We start from the raw sequence: 14,013 nt of genomic DNA, 5'->3' as shown, positions 1-14,013 counted from the left end.
GTATTATCCTCTTTTTTATCCCTAGTTTTGTATATAGTTTTATGTATTTATATATATATATAATACATATATATATATATACATTCATTTCATTCTATACAGTTTGTCACTGTTCCCTCTAGGTATACTTCTTTTAGCTAACCTGATGATAATAACAATTTTTAAGAGTTACAAATATCATCTTTTCTTATAGGAATACAAATCATTTGAACTTATTGGGTCCCTTAAAAAAAGTTTGTTTTTGTTTTTTCCTTTCTTAATTACCTTTTGGTGATTCTCTTGAGTTCTGTGTTTGGGCATCAAATTGTCTGTTTAAGTCTGGTCTTTTCTTTATGAATGCTTGAAAGTCTTCTATTTTATTAAATGACCATAATGTCCCTTGCAAGACTATAGTCAGTTTTTCTGGATAATTTGATTCTTGGTTGTAGATCCAGTTCCCTTGCTTTTAGGAATATCATATTCCATGCCTTCTGGTCCTTCCATATGGATGCAGCCAGGTCCTGTGTTATCCTAACTATGGTTCCATGATATCTGAATGACTTCTTCTTAGCAGCTTCTAATATTTTTTCCTTGGTTGGGTAGTTCTTGAATTTGGCTATAACATTCCTGGGCATTGTTAATTGGGAATTAAATGCAGGAGGTGATCTGTAGATTCTTTCAATCTCTACTTTTCCCTCTTGTTCAACAATGCTGGGACAGTTTTCTTGGATAATTTCCTGTAGAATGATGTTCAGGCTTTTTCTTAAGTCATGATCATCCAGTAGTCCAATAATTCTTAAGTTGTCTCTCCAGGATCTATTTTCCAGGTCTGTAGTTTTGTCAATGAGGTGTTTCATATTTACCTCAATTTTTTCATTCTTTTGATTTTGTTTTATAGACTCTTGCTGCTAGTGAAATCATTTGCTTCTAGTTGTTGGATTCTAATTTTTAAAGACTGAATTTCATCTCTGGATTTTTTGTCATCCTTCTCTTTCTGGTCTGATTTTCTTTGTAGGCCATCTTTCATCTTCTTCGCCTCATTTTCAAGCTGATCAATTCTGATTTTCAAGATGCTATTTTCTTGTTTTAGTTCATGTTCTTCTGTTTCCAGTTGACTTATTTTGCTTTTTAAGTTCTTTTCTCAATTGTCTTCAGCCTCTCTTAATTGTTTTTTGAATTCTTCCAAAGCATGAGTTCAATTTGCTGGAGTTTCTGCATTTTTGCTTGGTGTTCCTTGATCTTCCTCTGTTCCATTTGCTCTTTGTTCATTACCTGGATAGAAGCTATCAATTGTAATTTCTTTTTTCTTTTTCTGTTGTTTACTCATACTTTTTCTTTCATTCCCCCCTGTCATTGGCTATAATCTTGCTCCTGTTTATTTGCTGGGTTTGTGATTTTGGACTATTCTGTCCTGAAGGGGCTTTTTCTCTGCTCTGCTGATTGACTAGATTAGGCTGATGGAATATTAATGAGCCCTGAGGTTAGATCTTTCTCAGCTGGCAGCAGAAGCTGAAGGTGTAAGTGAAGATGTGGAGGCTGAAGGGAGTAGTGCTTCCCTCTCTGTTGTTGAGGTATACTGTAGTGGTTGTAGCCTTTGCTCTTGGAGCTTAGATAGCAAAGCTCTCAGCAGAATCAGTGGGGGAAGGGTATCGGGGTATTGGATATTCCCAAGATTTTCTGAAATCACTCTGTTCCTCCTTTTTCATAGTCCAATAGTATTCCATTATAATCATATATCCCAACTTGATTAGCCATTCTACAACTGATGGGCATCTCTTGACCTTTTTCTTTGCCACCACAAAGAACTGTTATAAATATACACACACACACACACACACACACACACAAATATGCCTTCTCTTTTTTAGGATCACTTTGGGATAGTAGTTAGTAGCAGTATTGCTGAATCAGATATGGACAGTTTTAAAGCCCTTTGGACATAGTTCTAAGATGTTCTTCAATATAGTTGGGTTAGTTCACAACTCCACTCACATACCCTCCAACAGTTCTCATTCTCATTTTTCTGTAATATTAGCTAATCTGCAAGGTGTGAAGTGATGCCTTAGGTGTTTAATTTTTATTTTTCAAATCAATAGTAATTTAGAGAATTTTTTTCATATGATCATAGATAGCTTTGATTTCTTCATCTGAAAACTGATTATTCATATCTATTGACTATTCATCAATTGGGGAATGACTTGTATTCTTAATAATTTGACTTCTCTACATATTTGAAAAATGAGATCTATATCAGAGATTCCTGCTGTTAAATTTCCCACCCAGTTTTCTGCTTTCCTTCTAATCTTGGTTACATTGGTTTTGTTTGTGCAAAAACTTTAAAATTTAACATAATCAAAATTATCCATTTTACATCTTGTAATATTCTCTATCTCTTATTTGGTTATAAGTTCTTCCCTTATCCATAGATCTGACAGGTAAATTATTCTATACTCCTCAAATTTGCTAATGCCATCACTCTTTATGTCCAAATCATGTGCCTATTTTGATTTTATCTTGGTATAGGGTTTGAGATGTTAGTCTATACCAATTTCTTCCATCTTGCTTTCCAGGTTTCCCAGAGGTTTTTGTCAAATGGTGTATTCTTATTCCAGAAGCTTAGATTTTGGAATTTATCAAATACTTATTATTGTGATCATTTATAGTGTATATCCCATTCCACTGATCCACAAGTATATATATATTAGGCAGTACAAGATTGTTTTGATTACTGGAATATAATACAGTTTGAGATCTCAAACCACTAGGCTACCTTCCATCATATTTTTTTCCCGCAAATTCTCTTGATTTTTTTAATCTTTTGTTCTTCCAGATGAATTTAATTTTTATTTTTTTCTAGCTCCATAAAATAATTTATGGCAGTTTGAAAATCATGGCACTAAACTAATTGAGGTAAAATTATCATTTGTATTGTATTGGCTTAGCCTACTCGTGAGTAATTAATATTTTCCCAGTTGTTCAGTTCTGACTTTATTTATGTGAAAAGTGTTTTGTAATTGAGTTTCTTTAATTCCCAACTTTGTCTTGGCAGGTAGATTCCTAGGTATCTAATCAGACCAATATGAGCTCAGAAATATATTTGTGGGCAAATATAAATAACCAGTATGAATATTTGGGATGGATATATTTCTAAATTTTTGCGTCTCATTTCTTTTGAGTCACTGCAATTTTAATTTGTTCACAGAGTACAGAGTAGGCATGACATTCTGGGCAGTCCTGTGTAAGTGCTTCCCATGTCTTACAATTGATAAAGTTCTTCAGAGAGACCTTGTCTTCAGAGAGACCTTGAGAGTGTCCTTGTATTACTTGTTACACTTGTCACATTTGTCTAGGTAAAATAGTCTTTTAGACAAACATTCGAACAATGCAATCCACTTTTCACCTCTTATTTATTTATTTTTTGGATATCACCCTATCAGAGTCAATTTACTAAAACTCCCTCTGTCTTTGCAAATATCTTCTAACTACTTCAATAATGATTAAGTTCTTAGGAGTTTTAAGCACCATCTTCCTGTGTAGGAATGCAAACAGTTTAACTTTATTGAAGCCCATTTGTTTTCTCTTTTCTGTTTACCTTTCTGGGCTTCTCTTGAGTCTTGTATTGAATAATCAAATTTTTCTGTTCAGCTCTGGTCTTTTCAGCAGGAATGTTTGAAAGTCCTTTTTCATTAAATATCCATTTCCTCCCTCCCCTGAAGGATTATACTCAGTTTCTCTGAGTGGGTGATTCTTGGTTTTAATCCTAGGTCCTCTGTATTTTGGAATGTCATTTCAAGCCCTCAGATGCTTTAATGTAAAAGCTTCTAAGTTTTATGACACAAAGTTGTGTTATAAAAGTCTGGTGGCAAGACAAAAGTCAGGACCAGTTGTGATGGCCTGGGATGCAGTGGATGACTGACATCTTTGATTTCTGACCAATCATATAGGCTCTGTAGCTTTTGCTTCAATCTCCTTCATGGCCTTTGGAACAAACTGTTCTTATCTGCTCATTCCACCTGGGCTCTTGATACAATAACTATAATATTATAAAGAAAAACAACTTTTAAAAGACTTGAACGCTGTGATGAGTGCAATGATGATGCAAGAGTCCATGGGCCAGAGGACAAAGCATGCTGCCCTTAGTGGAAAAAAGTGCCTTACAGCCACCTGTGAAATTTAATTGTTACATTTGGAGATATCTTCCAGAATCTGAAGGGGCTGTCTTGAACACTTGATGCTCTCGGGAACTTCCCATGTGTTTGGAGATCATCTGATTTTGCTTGCTTTCTTTTTGAGCTAATATGCTTGTCCTTGTCCTATCATTGTATGGGTCTGAACTTTCATTTGAAATGCCTTATTTATGTTGAAGAGATTCAATGTAGAAAAACAGAGAGTTCTATGTGTTATAGAGACCTGTGGAGAAATTTTATCTGGGTCTTTATTTGGCTTGCTTTGTATACTGGTACATGATATATTGAGGAAATATTTATGGATTGTCTCATGTGAATTTTCATTGAAGAGTTTGGTTTCTTTTTTGGGTTTATGTATGTGTGATACATGTGTGTGCATGTGTATATGGTGAGGTTTTTCAGTTGACTCATAGATTAGAAATCTAATCCCTGACGGGAACATTTCATATGCTTTGGGAGTTCATTTGTGATTAGAATTTTTTTTTTTTCCTGAGAGGGAAAGCTAATTTTCCTTTTCTTTTTCTTTCTTTTCTTCAGTTTTAAAATTTTGTTTGTGTTTCTCTCTCTCTCTCTCTCTCTCTCTCTCTCTCTCTCCAGACCCTTCCTTATAAATGTTAGGTAGATGGTAAAACCTGAAATTCATGCATCTATATACTTTAAACCCATGTGTGTAACTTCTCCATCCTAGAGAACCAAGGAGTATGAAACATTCATTAGGTTTTGAGAAACAAGAAAGAATAATTTTCTTTATTGCATCAGGTCTTGCCATTTGTTTGCCCAGATCAGCAATTCTGAATAAGTGAAGGTCAAAAGCCACAAGTCCCTTATGGAAACCGTAATGTACATGGACACTATATCCCTCCAAATTAGTGCACTTGCTTTGCCATGGCAGGGTTTCTTCTTAATTTTTCCTCATTTTGCTCTTTTGCTTAGTAGATCCCAGAATCCCTGATTAGAAGGACCCCTACTCAAGATTCCCTTCACATCTAAGACTTTTAGTTTCTCTGTTTAGTTTCTAATCTACAGTAACACAAACTGGTTATCCTGGTACAATATCCTATTTCCAATGCTTCCCTTTATCTACAAGCAATTTGGTTAGCTGAATAAAACATTAGTACAAAGCAGCGATGCATCTCTTCCAGGACCAAGGTTAAACTAAGTGGTCTGCATTTTGCCAAGCCCTAGCTTGTAAAATATGGATTGACTCCTGGGCTTAATCTCTTTTAATCCTTTTACTTTGTTTTATCCTTAACATTACTACTTAATATAATGACATTACTGGTATTAGTTACTAGTATTTCTATCCTTTATAGTAATTCCTATTATTACCTAGCGTCTCTAGCATTACTACCTCATTTGATATACCTATATGCCTAGCCTGGTTCTCTAAAGCAGTGGTTTCGAATTTATGTTTCCTTTTAACATAAAAAAAATACATTTGAACCAGTATTATTCAAGTCTTTGTTTCTCTTCACAGAGACTTGTTAAGAGGATCATGTGTCTGATCAGACAAAAGGATGAAGGGTAATAGAGGGATGGGAAATAGCCAGTAGGACTGAGGTCCCTCCTCTAGGGAAGGCATAGGGGATAAAGTGCTGAACTTGGAGTTGGAAAGACCTGGGTTCAAATTTCTCCACTTTAGATGTGTGACCATGGGGAAGAGCCTAAATGTCTTCATTTCTAAAATAGGATAATGGTGAGGTTCAAATGAAATAATGTATATATAAACCATTTTGCAAACATTAAAGAGCAATATAAGTGCTTGTTATTATTATTGTTATCATCATAGTACTGCCTATATGTCTGCAAAGAAAGTCCACAATTTACACTGGGACCAACCACCTCTTGGGATTAACAGAGGCCCTATGGCAGTTTAAGTATGGTTATTGATCCTTCCCATAGCCTCAGTGCTGGATAAAGTGGTTCTTGGAACCTTGAGCGAAATGTGTGCAAGTGTGACATACCACACGTAATGTCATAAAAAGAGAGAATTCCTGCTTCATAGTCCAGGAAAATTCCAATCCTTTCAGGATCCTGATCTACTGTTATTCGTGTTCTTTCTCCATTATGAAATGCCCAGTATTCTAGATCAAATCTTTTCAAACACCAGGATTGCCTATTAAACCCCAAACGACTGGCCTCTGAATTTCCCTTTCGTTTAATAGAAGGATAGGCCACTCCTAACCACCAACCTATCCCAGAGTTGAGTAAATCCACTTCCCAATAATGACTCCCAGAAAAGAAAGAGTCCCGGCTCAGCACTTGCCACAGTTTATCAAACCTCTGGGGATTACATAATTGGATCTTGCCCATCCAAACACAGGTCACTGTCAAACGGTCATCAGACAAACGTAGCCGGGGATGCATGGTGTCTGGTTCCAGGGTTGGGATTCTGGCATCTGTTTAAAAAACAACAACACCCTAAACCAATCATCCCTTTCTTCCAAAATACAGCAACCTCCCCCCAAAACAAACACAACCCTTCCCCCAACCTTGAATAATTAGAAATATTCTGAAAAGGATGTTCTGCTTAATTGTAAATTAAGTGGAGACTTTGCTTCAAGCTGTGCTGAAAAGCTTTCTAAAAAATTTTAAAGCTGGTTTTTGGTCAGTATATGAGAAAAAATTGTTCTTCCTTTGATGAACAAGACTCTTGAAATACATTACAGACATGTAGTAATCACAACACACTCTTATTTTTATTCCCATTTTATAGATGAATGGGAGCTTGTGAGCAGTTAAATGGCTTGCTTAGGAGTAAACAGCTAATAAGTATTTGAGGTGGGATTTGAACTTGGGTTTTCATATTTCTAAGTCTAGTGTTCACTTCATTTCCCCAAGCTTCCTTTCAGTCATGTAATCTTACTGGACTTCAGTCTCTTTATCTGTGAAATGAGTTGAACTAGATAATTGAAAATCTTAGAAGACTATGAGATCAATTCTTCCATCCAATTCACATGAAGAATGATTTGGGGTCTCTTTATTATCTAGTTGCTGACCTATTAACATGATGCTACTCCTCTAAACTGGGGACTTATGATTAGACATTGTCTTTCAGATATGTCCTCTCCATGGAAAAGTAGAATAGAATGATCACATCCTACTTTCTGGATTCTATGCTTCCATTTATGCAGATCAAATTAGTTTTTTTGGCTACTAGGTAGCACCACTAATTCATATAGCACTTGATGTCTACCAAAGTGGTTATATGTGGAATATTTTCCTTCTTTGTTCCTTCCTAGGCAATTCGGATTAAGTGACTTGCCCAAGGTCACACAGCTAGGAAGTATATGAGACCAGATTTGAATCCAAGTCCTCCCAACTACAGGCCTGGTGCTCTATTCACTGTGCTACATAATTGTCCCTTCATGTGGAATTATTTTCTAATTCATGCTATTCCCATTTTCTGTTTACAAAATTGATTTTTAGAGCCTAAAAGTCAGGAATTTTCACTTATTACTATTAAATTTCATTTAGACTTAAAAAATCCTTTGGGGCAAAGATGTTGTGGTCCAATGTCATTTGACTTTATATGACCTCTACTGCTTTAAAATGCAACTAAAATGTTTTGTTTTGACAGGGAAAACATTAAAACATGATAAAAAGCTGTTTGTTTCAATTTATATATAAAATATAAATGCCATAAATTTATGCCCAAAGTCTACATTATGCTATTTTATATTCCTTTATAAATTGTTACCTTACATTTTAAGAAGAGGGAACGCTCAGGTGTGGATACCATTTTCAGTAAGGTACCAGATTTTGACTTGTAAGATACAGAAGGCTGGCTGCAGGTATCTAGAAGAAATTGCAAGAGACTTTTATGTACCCTGAAAAACAACTCACCTGATCTAGGTAGTTTGTTGAGGTTTTTATTATTTTTTTCTTATCTAAGTTTTAACATTATTGTGGGTGATTGAGGAAGAAGCTGGCAAGAAAAGAAAAGTATACTTACTGGTCCCAATATGTGAAGGTAGTCTCAGTCTGTACCAGATGATAGGTACAAGATAGAGAGACCTTTCTAGAAAAAAAAGAAGTCTTGGAAACTGGAGCAAGAAGTTAGGTAGGACTGATAGTTCCTAAAAAATGCAAGTGGAAGCAAATGGTTAGGCACATAAAAAATAAGAAGATGGTGGTGTAATAGGAAGAGCTAAACAGCTAGTGATAATCCATTGTAGAAGTCATACTTATGGCAGAGACTCAATTGCTAAAGGAAATCATAGAGCTGATATAACTGCAAAATTTGCAGGCAGAAATGCTCCAGTGTATGTCGTGAACTTATCAACTATAGAATCTGATTATCTAGAAAAAGCTTATGTAGACTCAGAAATACAAAAATGGAAGGAGAAGTTTGGATTAAGAAAAGAACATGGTATATGGTTAGCAGATACTAGAAAGCCACTGTTACCAAAAAACCTGTATATTTATTTGTGTCAAGCCATTCACATAAAAGGTCATTTTGGTACTCAAGCTGTAATTGACACTGTAAAGAGACAATGGGTAGCTCCTGGAATAAGTACTGTAGCAAATAAGATTGCTCAAGTTGTTCTGTTTGCCAGAAATTCCATCAAGGGGCATTCTGACAGAAAGGTTTAGGTGGTAGACCTTTAACATATTGTTCATTTGAGAGTCTGCAGATTGATTACATCAGCATGCTAAAAGCTGGAAGATACAAGTTTTGTTTGGTAATTGCTGACAGATTAACCAAATGGCCTGAAGCTTTTTCATCAAATACAAATACAACTATCTTTGTGGTGAAAGTGTTGATTAAGAAAATTATATCTAGATTTGGAGTACCACTAACCATAAACTCTGATAAAGGATTGCATTTTACTCAAGACATCCTGAAAAGAGTCTATGAATTTCTAGGAATAACACCAAAATATCATGTTCCTTATCATCCACAAAGTTCAGGGCAAGAGGAACACATAAATAAGGCAATAAAGACTATGGTGGGGAAGATCTGTGCTGAAACTCATTTCAAATGGCCAGAGATTCTTCCCATAGCTTTGTTTTACCTATGTATGAGACCGAGAGCAGATTTACATATATCATCCTATGAAATGCTCTTTGGACATGCTCCACTACAGGCAAAAACTTGTAAGACAGTCTATACATCTCTCTTAGGAGGAGATTGTCAACTTGCTTCTTATTTAAGTGCTTTAAAACAAAGACTAAAAGAATTACATGATATGGGAGTATTAATTCAAACTGGTCATTTGGATTATTTTCTTCATAATTACAAACCAGGAGATATGGTATATGTAAAAATTTTTGCTAAAACATCAGCAACACAAGAAAGTTGGTTAGGTCCTTATACTATTTTGTTAGTTTCTCCATCTTCAGTAAAAGTTTTGGATAGAGATTCATGTTATCATTGTTCACATATAAAATTTGTACATGGTATTAATAATGAAAATGTACACATCATCAAAGAAGAAGAAAATGAAGAAGAGATTGCAGAAAGTTAGAATCATCAGTCAAATTGAGTCTGCATTCAAAAAGATCAGTAAGGAGAGGACCATTCCTGTGGAAGAGGATAGAAGAGGACAATACAGATGAAGAGGAGAATTCAGGACTTAATGGACAGTGTTAAACGACTGAAAATTTATAAATATAAAAGACTGAGAAAATTAAAATAAGATTACAGAATAAATGGACTAATGAATTAATACTTTGGGGTAATGTATTATAGTACAAAATAACATAGCATTTATTCACATACAAACACAAATGTATTCACTACTATGGAATTGCAGAAGAATAATTATTCAAGAAGGAAACGTGAAGAGAAAGAAAGATCCGAAGTAGGGGTAAGTATATTGCATGCAACAGTAACATAAAACCAATATAACAGTAACACTGACATTAAACTAGCAAAGAAACATGACATAGCAAAAGTAACAACCTAACAAAACAAACACAAAACATAAACATGGTTAGGTTACATTGAATCACTACTTAAACGAATGAAACAACATATAGTTAGGGTACTAACAGTGTTATAGTTAGCTATAAATAAGTTAGTTACTAACAAAATGTATTTAGATACTTAGATTTAGTTTAAGTATAGAAATCTAGTTAGAAGAATTTTAAAGATAGGGATTATTTATGTAGGAGTAAGGAAAATAAGATAAGAAAATTAGATACTGACTTGTATCTAATCATGCATTAGACAACACAAACAACATATGATATCACATATCAAACAAAATTGTAAATAAATATGTAAATATATGTAAATAGGGTATATAATAGGACTGTAAATTGTATTATAGTGTGTGTATATATGTGAAATACATATATATGAAGTGTACATAAGCATATATGCACATGTATAGCATGCATGTATATAGTGTATGTGTACTATGTATATATATGTAAGTTCTATACATAGCTCACTTATATCTATTGCTACATATATTTGCATAAATGAGTTTAATGTTTGGTTTGATTTTCAGTGTAAAACTTATGCAATGTTGTGTTTATTGTAATTTTCAAAAAATTTTCTCTAAGTTTAATTTTAATGTACGGCAATGGTAGTACACTTTTCTGTATTAGCTGATAAGAGTATTTTGATGTTTGCATGGAAGTTATGTTTACCTTTTGTTTGATGTTATTTGCTGTTTTGCTTTTGCTTCTGTTTGACATTTGTACTTGTTCATTATTTAATTCCTTTTCCTTTTTCCTTGTTAAAATCTCTAGAATTGGTTAGAATTAGTTAGAATAAGATTGCTAAGTGTAGGTTGTTTGTTATTTTGGATAGATTTCTTAGTTTAGGTAATTGGTAAGTATTTTAGATTGTGCACAAATTCAAAAATAGTGTTTCAACATGATTTTTGTTTCGTGTAAAAGAGGGGGAATGTAATAGGAAGAGGATGTTTGCAAAAGAACTTTGCAATGCAGTTTCAAGTGATTGACAGGAGCATATGACTGAGAGTCACATGGGAACCTAAGGGTCAAAATCTGGGTAAAGATTCTAAGGTCCCAACAGAAAATTCACTTCTCTCCTGAAGGACCTTGGATTGGAGGTTTTACATCAGGTTTCTGGCCTTTTGGTGATACCAGCTGAAGAGAGAGGAATCCTGCTTGGACTGGCTGCAGGCAGCTAGAACAGAAGACTAAAGACTCACTTCTCTACTGGACCTGCTTTGGACAGTTTCATCTGAAGATCCTGGCCCATTGATTGGACTCTATTTGTGAGATTTTGTGTTGGGGAAACAATGTTTTTAGCTTAGATAAGTTAGATTTAAGATAGGTTTATAGAAATTAGGGTTTAAGATTAATTATAATAATTTTACTTACCCATTTCCCTCTTCCCTTTCCCAAAAATAAATCTGATTTTTATGTTTCCTTCTTGTTCTTTCCCCTAACAAAATCCCACTATTACAGTGGGCACAATGTTTTATAGGTGAGGCAATATAGAAGAGCAAGCTTTTGTTACTGGCAGATAATAAATTTAGGATCCACAGCATGAGTTAAGTCAGTGGTATTGTGATCCTGATGTGTATTTTTGTACCTGATCAAGTATAAGTCACAGAAACAGGTGGTAAAATCTTTCTACTTCTTTCCTCCTTTTCTTTCCTCTCTTCTCCTCACCTCCTTTCCTCACTCTTTCCCATCCTTTTCCTTTTTCTATCTCCTCTTCTCTTCTTCTGTCCTCCTCTATCTTCCTTCCTCCTCTCTCCTCCCCTATCCCTTCTCCTCTCCTCTCCCTTCTGCTGTCCCCTCTCCTTACCCACCTCCTTTCCTCCCTTCTCCTCTTACTTTCCCCACCTCTTTTCCTCTCTTTCCCCCCATCTCTTCTCCTTTCTTCTCCTTTAATTTTCCTTCTCCTATCCTTCACCATCTCCTCTCTTCATCTCTCTTCTGTTTTCCTTCCTCATGTCCTTTCCTTCTTTCCCCCTCTCTCCTTTCTCTCTTCTTTCCTTCCTTTGCTCCTTCTTTACTCCCTACAAAGTTTCTTATAGCGTCTAGAACACTGTGTTAAGTTTGTTGAGCACTCTAAAAGTTCTTGGAGTAGATCCATTTTTGTTTCTGTGTGTTTGTTGTTGCTTTGTCTAATCTTCTGGAGACTTCATTTTCCTTTACCTCTCCCCCAAATGTTTATGCATTGTATGCTTTTATTTTTGCTTATTCATTGTTTCAGTTGCTCTTTTCATTTTTCTGTAAGGCACTCTTCCCTAAGAGGACTTATTTCTTTTTCCTTTTTGCTTTCTTCTAGTTACTTTTTTATTTTGTTCTTAAACTATTTCAAACAAACCAGAGAAGAATCCAATCCCTAGTATACCCTTGTCCACTACTGGTGTTTCATGAACACCAGAAGAATGAAAATGCTAATTTTTTTAAAGTAGAAGAAACTCAGAGAGCAAAATATTCTCTTAGTTCCATTACCTCAACATTTCTACTTATGAAGGAGTATTAATGTCAGTACTTTTTCTCTTTGGTAGGTCTAAATAAATATTTACAGAGTGAGTGAGTAACTGAGTAAGAAAGACAGGGAGAATAATATAAGTAGGAGCAAAGAGGATGGTAACCAGCATAGTTGGACTAGAATAGAGGATTTCTTTAGAGGAACAGGAGTCTAGAAAAAGACAGTTCAGGCCCAGATTCTGAAGGGCTTTGAATATAAAGTTAAGGGATAAAGACTATCTTGTAAGCCTTTGGAACCACTGACCTTTGGTGTGAACAGAACAATGTCATGATGGAAAGCATTGTGGGAAGGTTAGATCAGCAGCAAGACCCAGTGTAAGCCAGAAAGAAAAAGCATTCTGGATTGCCTACAAAGAAGCTGGGCTAAAGAAAAATGATTTACCTTCCTTAAGGCGAACTTCCAGTGGCACCTGCAGAGTAGTACAAACATCTTTTGCTAAGTTCCTATAATAGTTTTTCTCATGCTCAAACGTGACAGGTACTGGATGGCATACTTCTGCAGGACTCATTTGGCGAATTATTTCCTTTTCTGATACAGTATAATCCTAAAGACAACAAAGTTGATTTTATGCTTGGTCAGAAGAAATCTGTGAAAGCCGAATAGAATATCACTGCCTTTTTTATGCCTACTTATTAATAAAACTCAAAAGCCCATTCCTTCCATTGACTTTTGTGTTAGTTAGCTTGGATTCTCTCCCCTGAAGACACCTACTTTGGTGTCTCATTGTGGTGTGAAAATGACCCGATATTCTAAAAAGCTCTTCTGGGAGAGAATAAGCTTTGGTAAGTCCTTCTAAGCTATAAAGGCTTTGAGTAGGAGTTTGGAATGTCTGTCATTCAAACTGCAATCTAGCTAAGTGTGATGAGGATCATTAATCTGTCAATCAGTGGGCATTTATTAAGAGCTTCCCCTTCACCCAGCACTATACTGAATATTGGAGATACAAAGCAAAAGCAAAAGCAAAAATTGTCTCTTCCCTCTGGGAATTTACATTCTAATGGGAGAGACAACATATATGAATCAAAGCATACCAAAGAAATAGGAGCTGAGGGCTGCCAACCTCAGAGGGGTTGGTATAACCAAGGAGGGGCAAGGGAAGGAGAAAGGATCAGGAAAGACCTCCTAGAAAAAGTGGTGCTAGAACTTGGCCTTTTTATTGTTTAATTATTATTCCAAATGTTTATAAATCCAACAAAACAAGCATTTCCATATATAAAGAAAATGAAGATATTACACAAATGAAACCACAGATCTTCTGTATGTTTAACTTACTTTTCTTTATATCCACATAACATATCTCATCTCCTCATGTCCCTACCCCTTATTCCCCTCTCCACATTCCATGGGATATTGTCATGGAGGCCAATATGTTCATATAAAGTAAGTCTTTCATGTTTTCTGGAGACAACAGTC

At 35.2% G+C, this 14,013-nt stretch overlaps 1 protein-coding gene across 2 annotated transcripts in view; it reads right to left on the bottom strand.

Moving 5' to 3' along the window:
- Positions 1-4,879: 4,879 nt before the first annotated feature.
- TRIM14 (tripartite motif containing 14) overlaps positions 4,880-14,013 on the bottom strand; it is a 64,189-nt gene continuing 55,055 nt past the window's right edge. For both annotated transcript variants that reach the window (XM_001363555.5, XM_007498975.3), the window contains exons 4-6: positions 12,982-13,144; positions 7,872-7,964; positions 4,880-6,565 (exon numbers count right to left, since the gene is read on the bottom strand). In XM_001363555.5, coding sequence (XP_001363592.2) covers positions 6,030-6,565; positions 7,872-7,964; positions 12,982-13,144 — 792 coding nt within the window. In that variant the 3' untranslated portion in view covers positions 4,880-6,029. The remainder of the gene's footprint in view (positions 6,566-7,871; positions 7,965-12,981; positions 13,145-14,013) is intronic.

The sequence above is a fragment of the Monodelphis domestica genome, chromosome 7, assembly GCF_027887165.1.
Source record: "Monodelphis domestica isolate mMonDom1 chromosome 7, mMonDom1.pri, whole genome shotgun sequence".
NCBI classification, from domain to species: domain Eukaryota; kingdom Metazoa; phylum Chordata; class Mammalia; order Didelphimorphia; family Didelphidae; genus Monodelphis; species Monodelphis domestica.
This window is presented reverse-complemented; position numbering and strand designations above follow the sequence as displayed.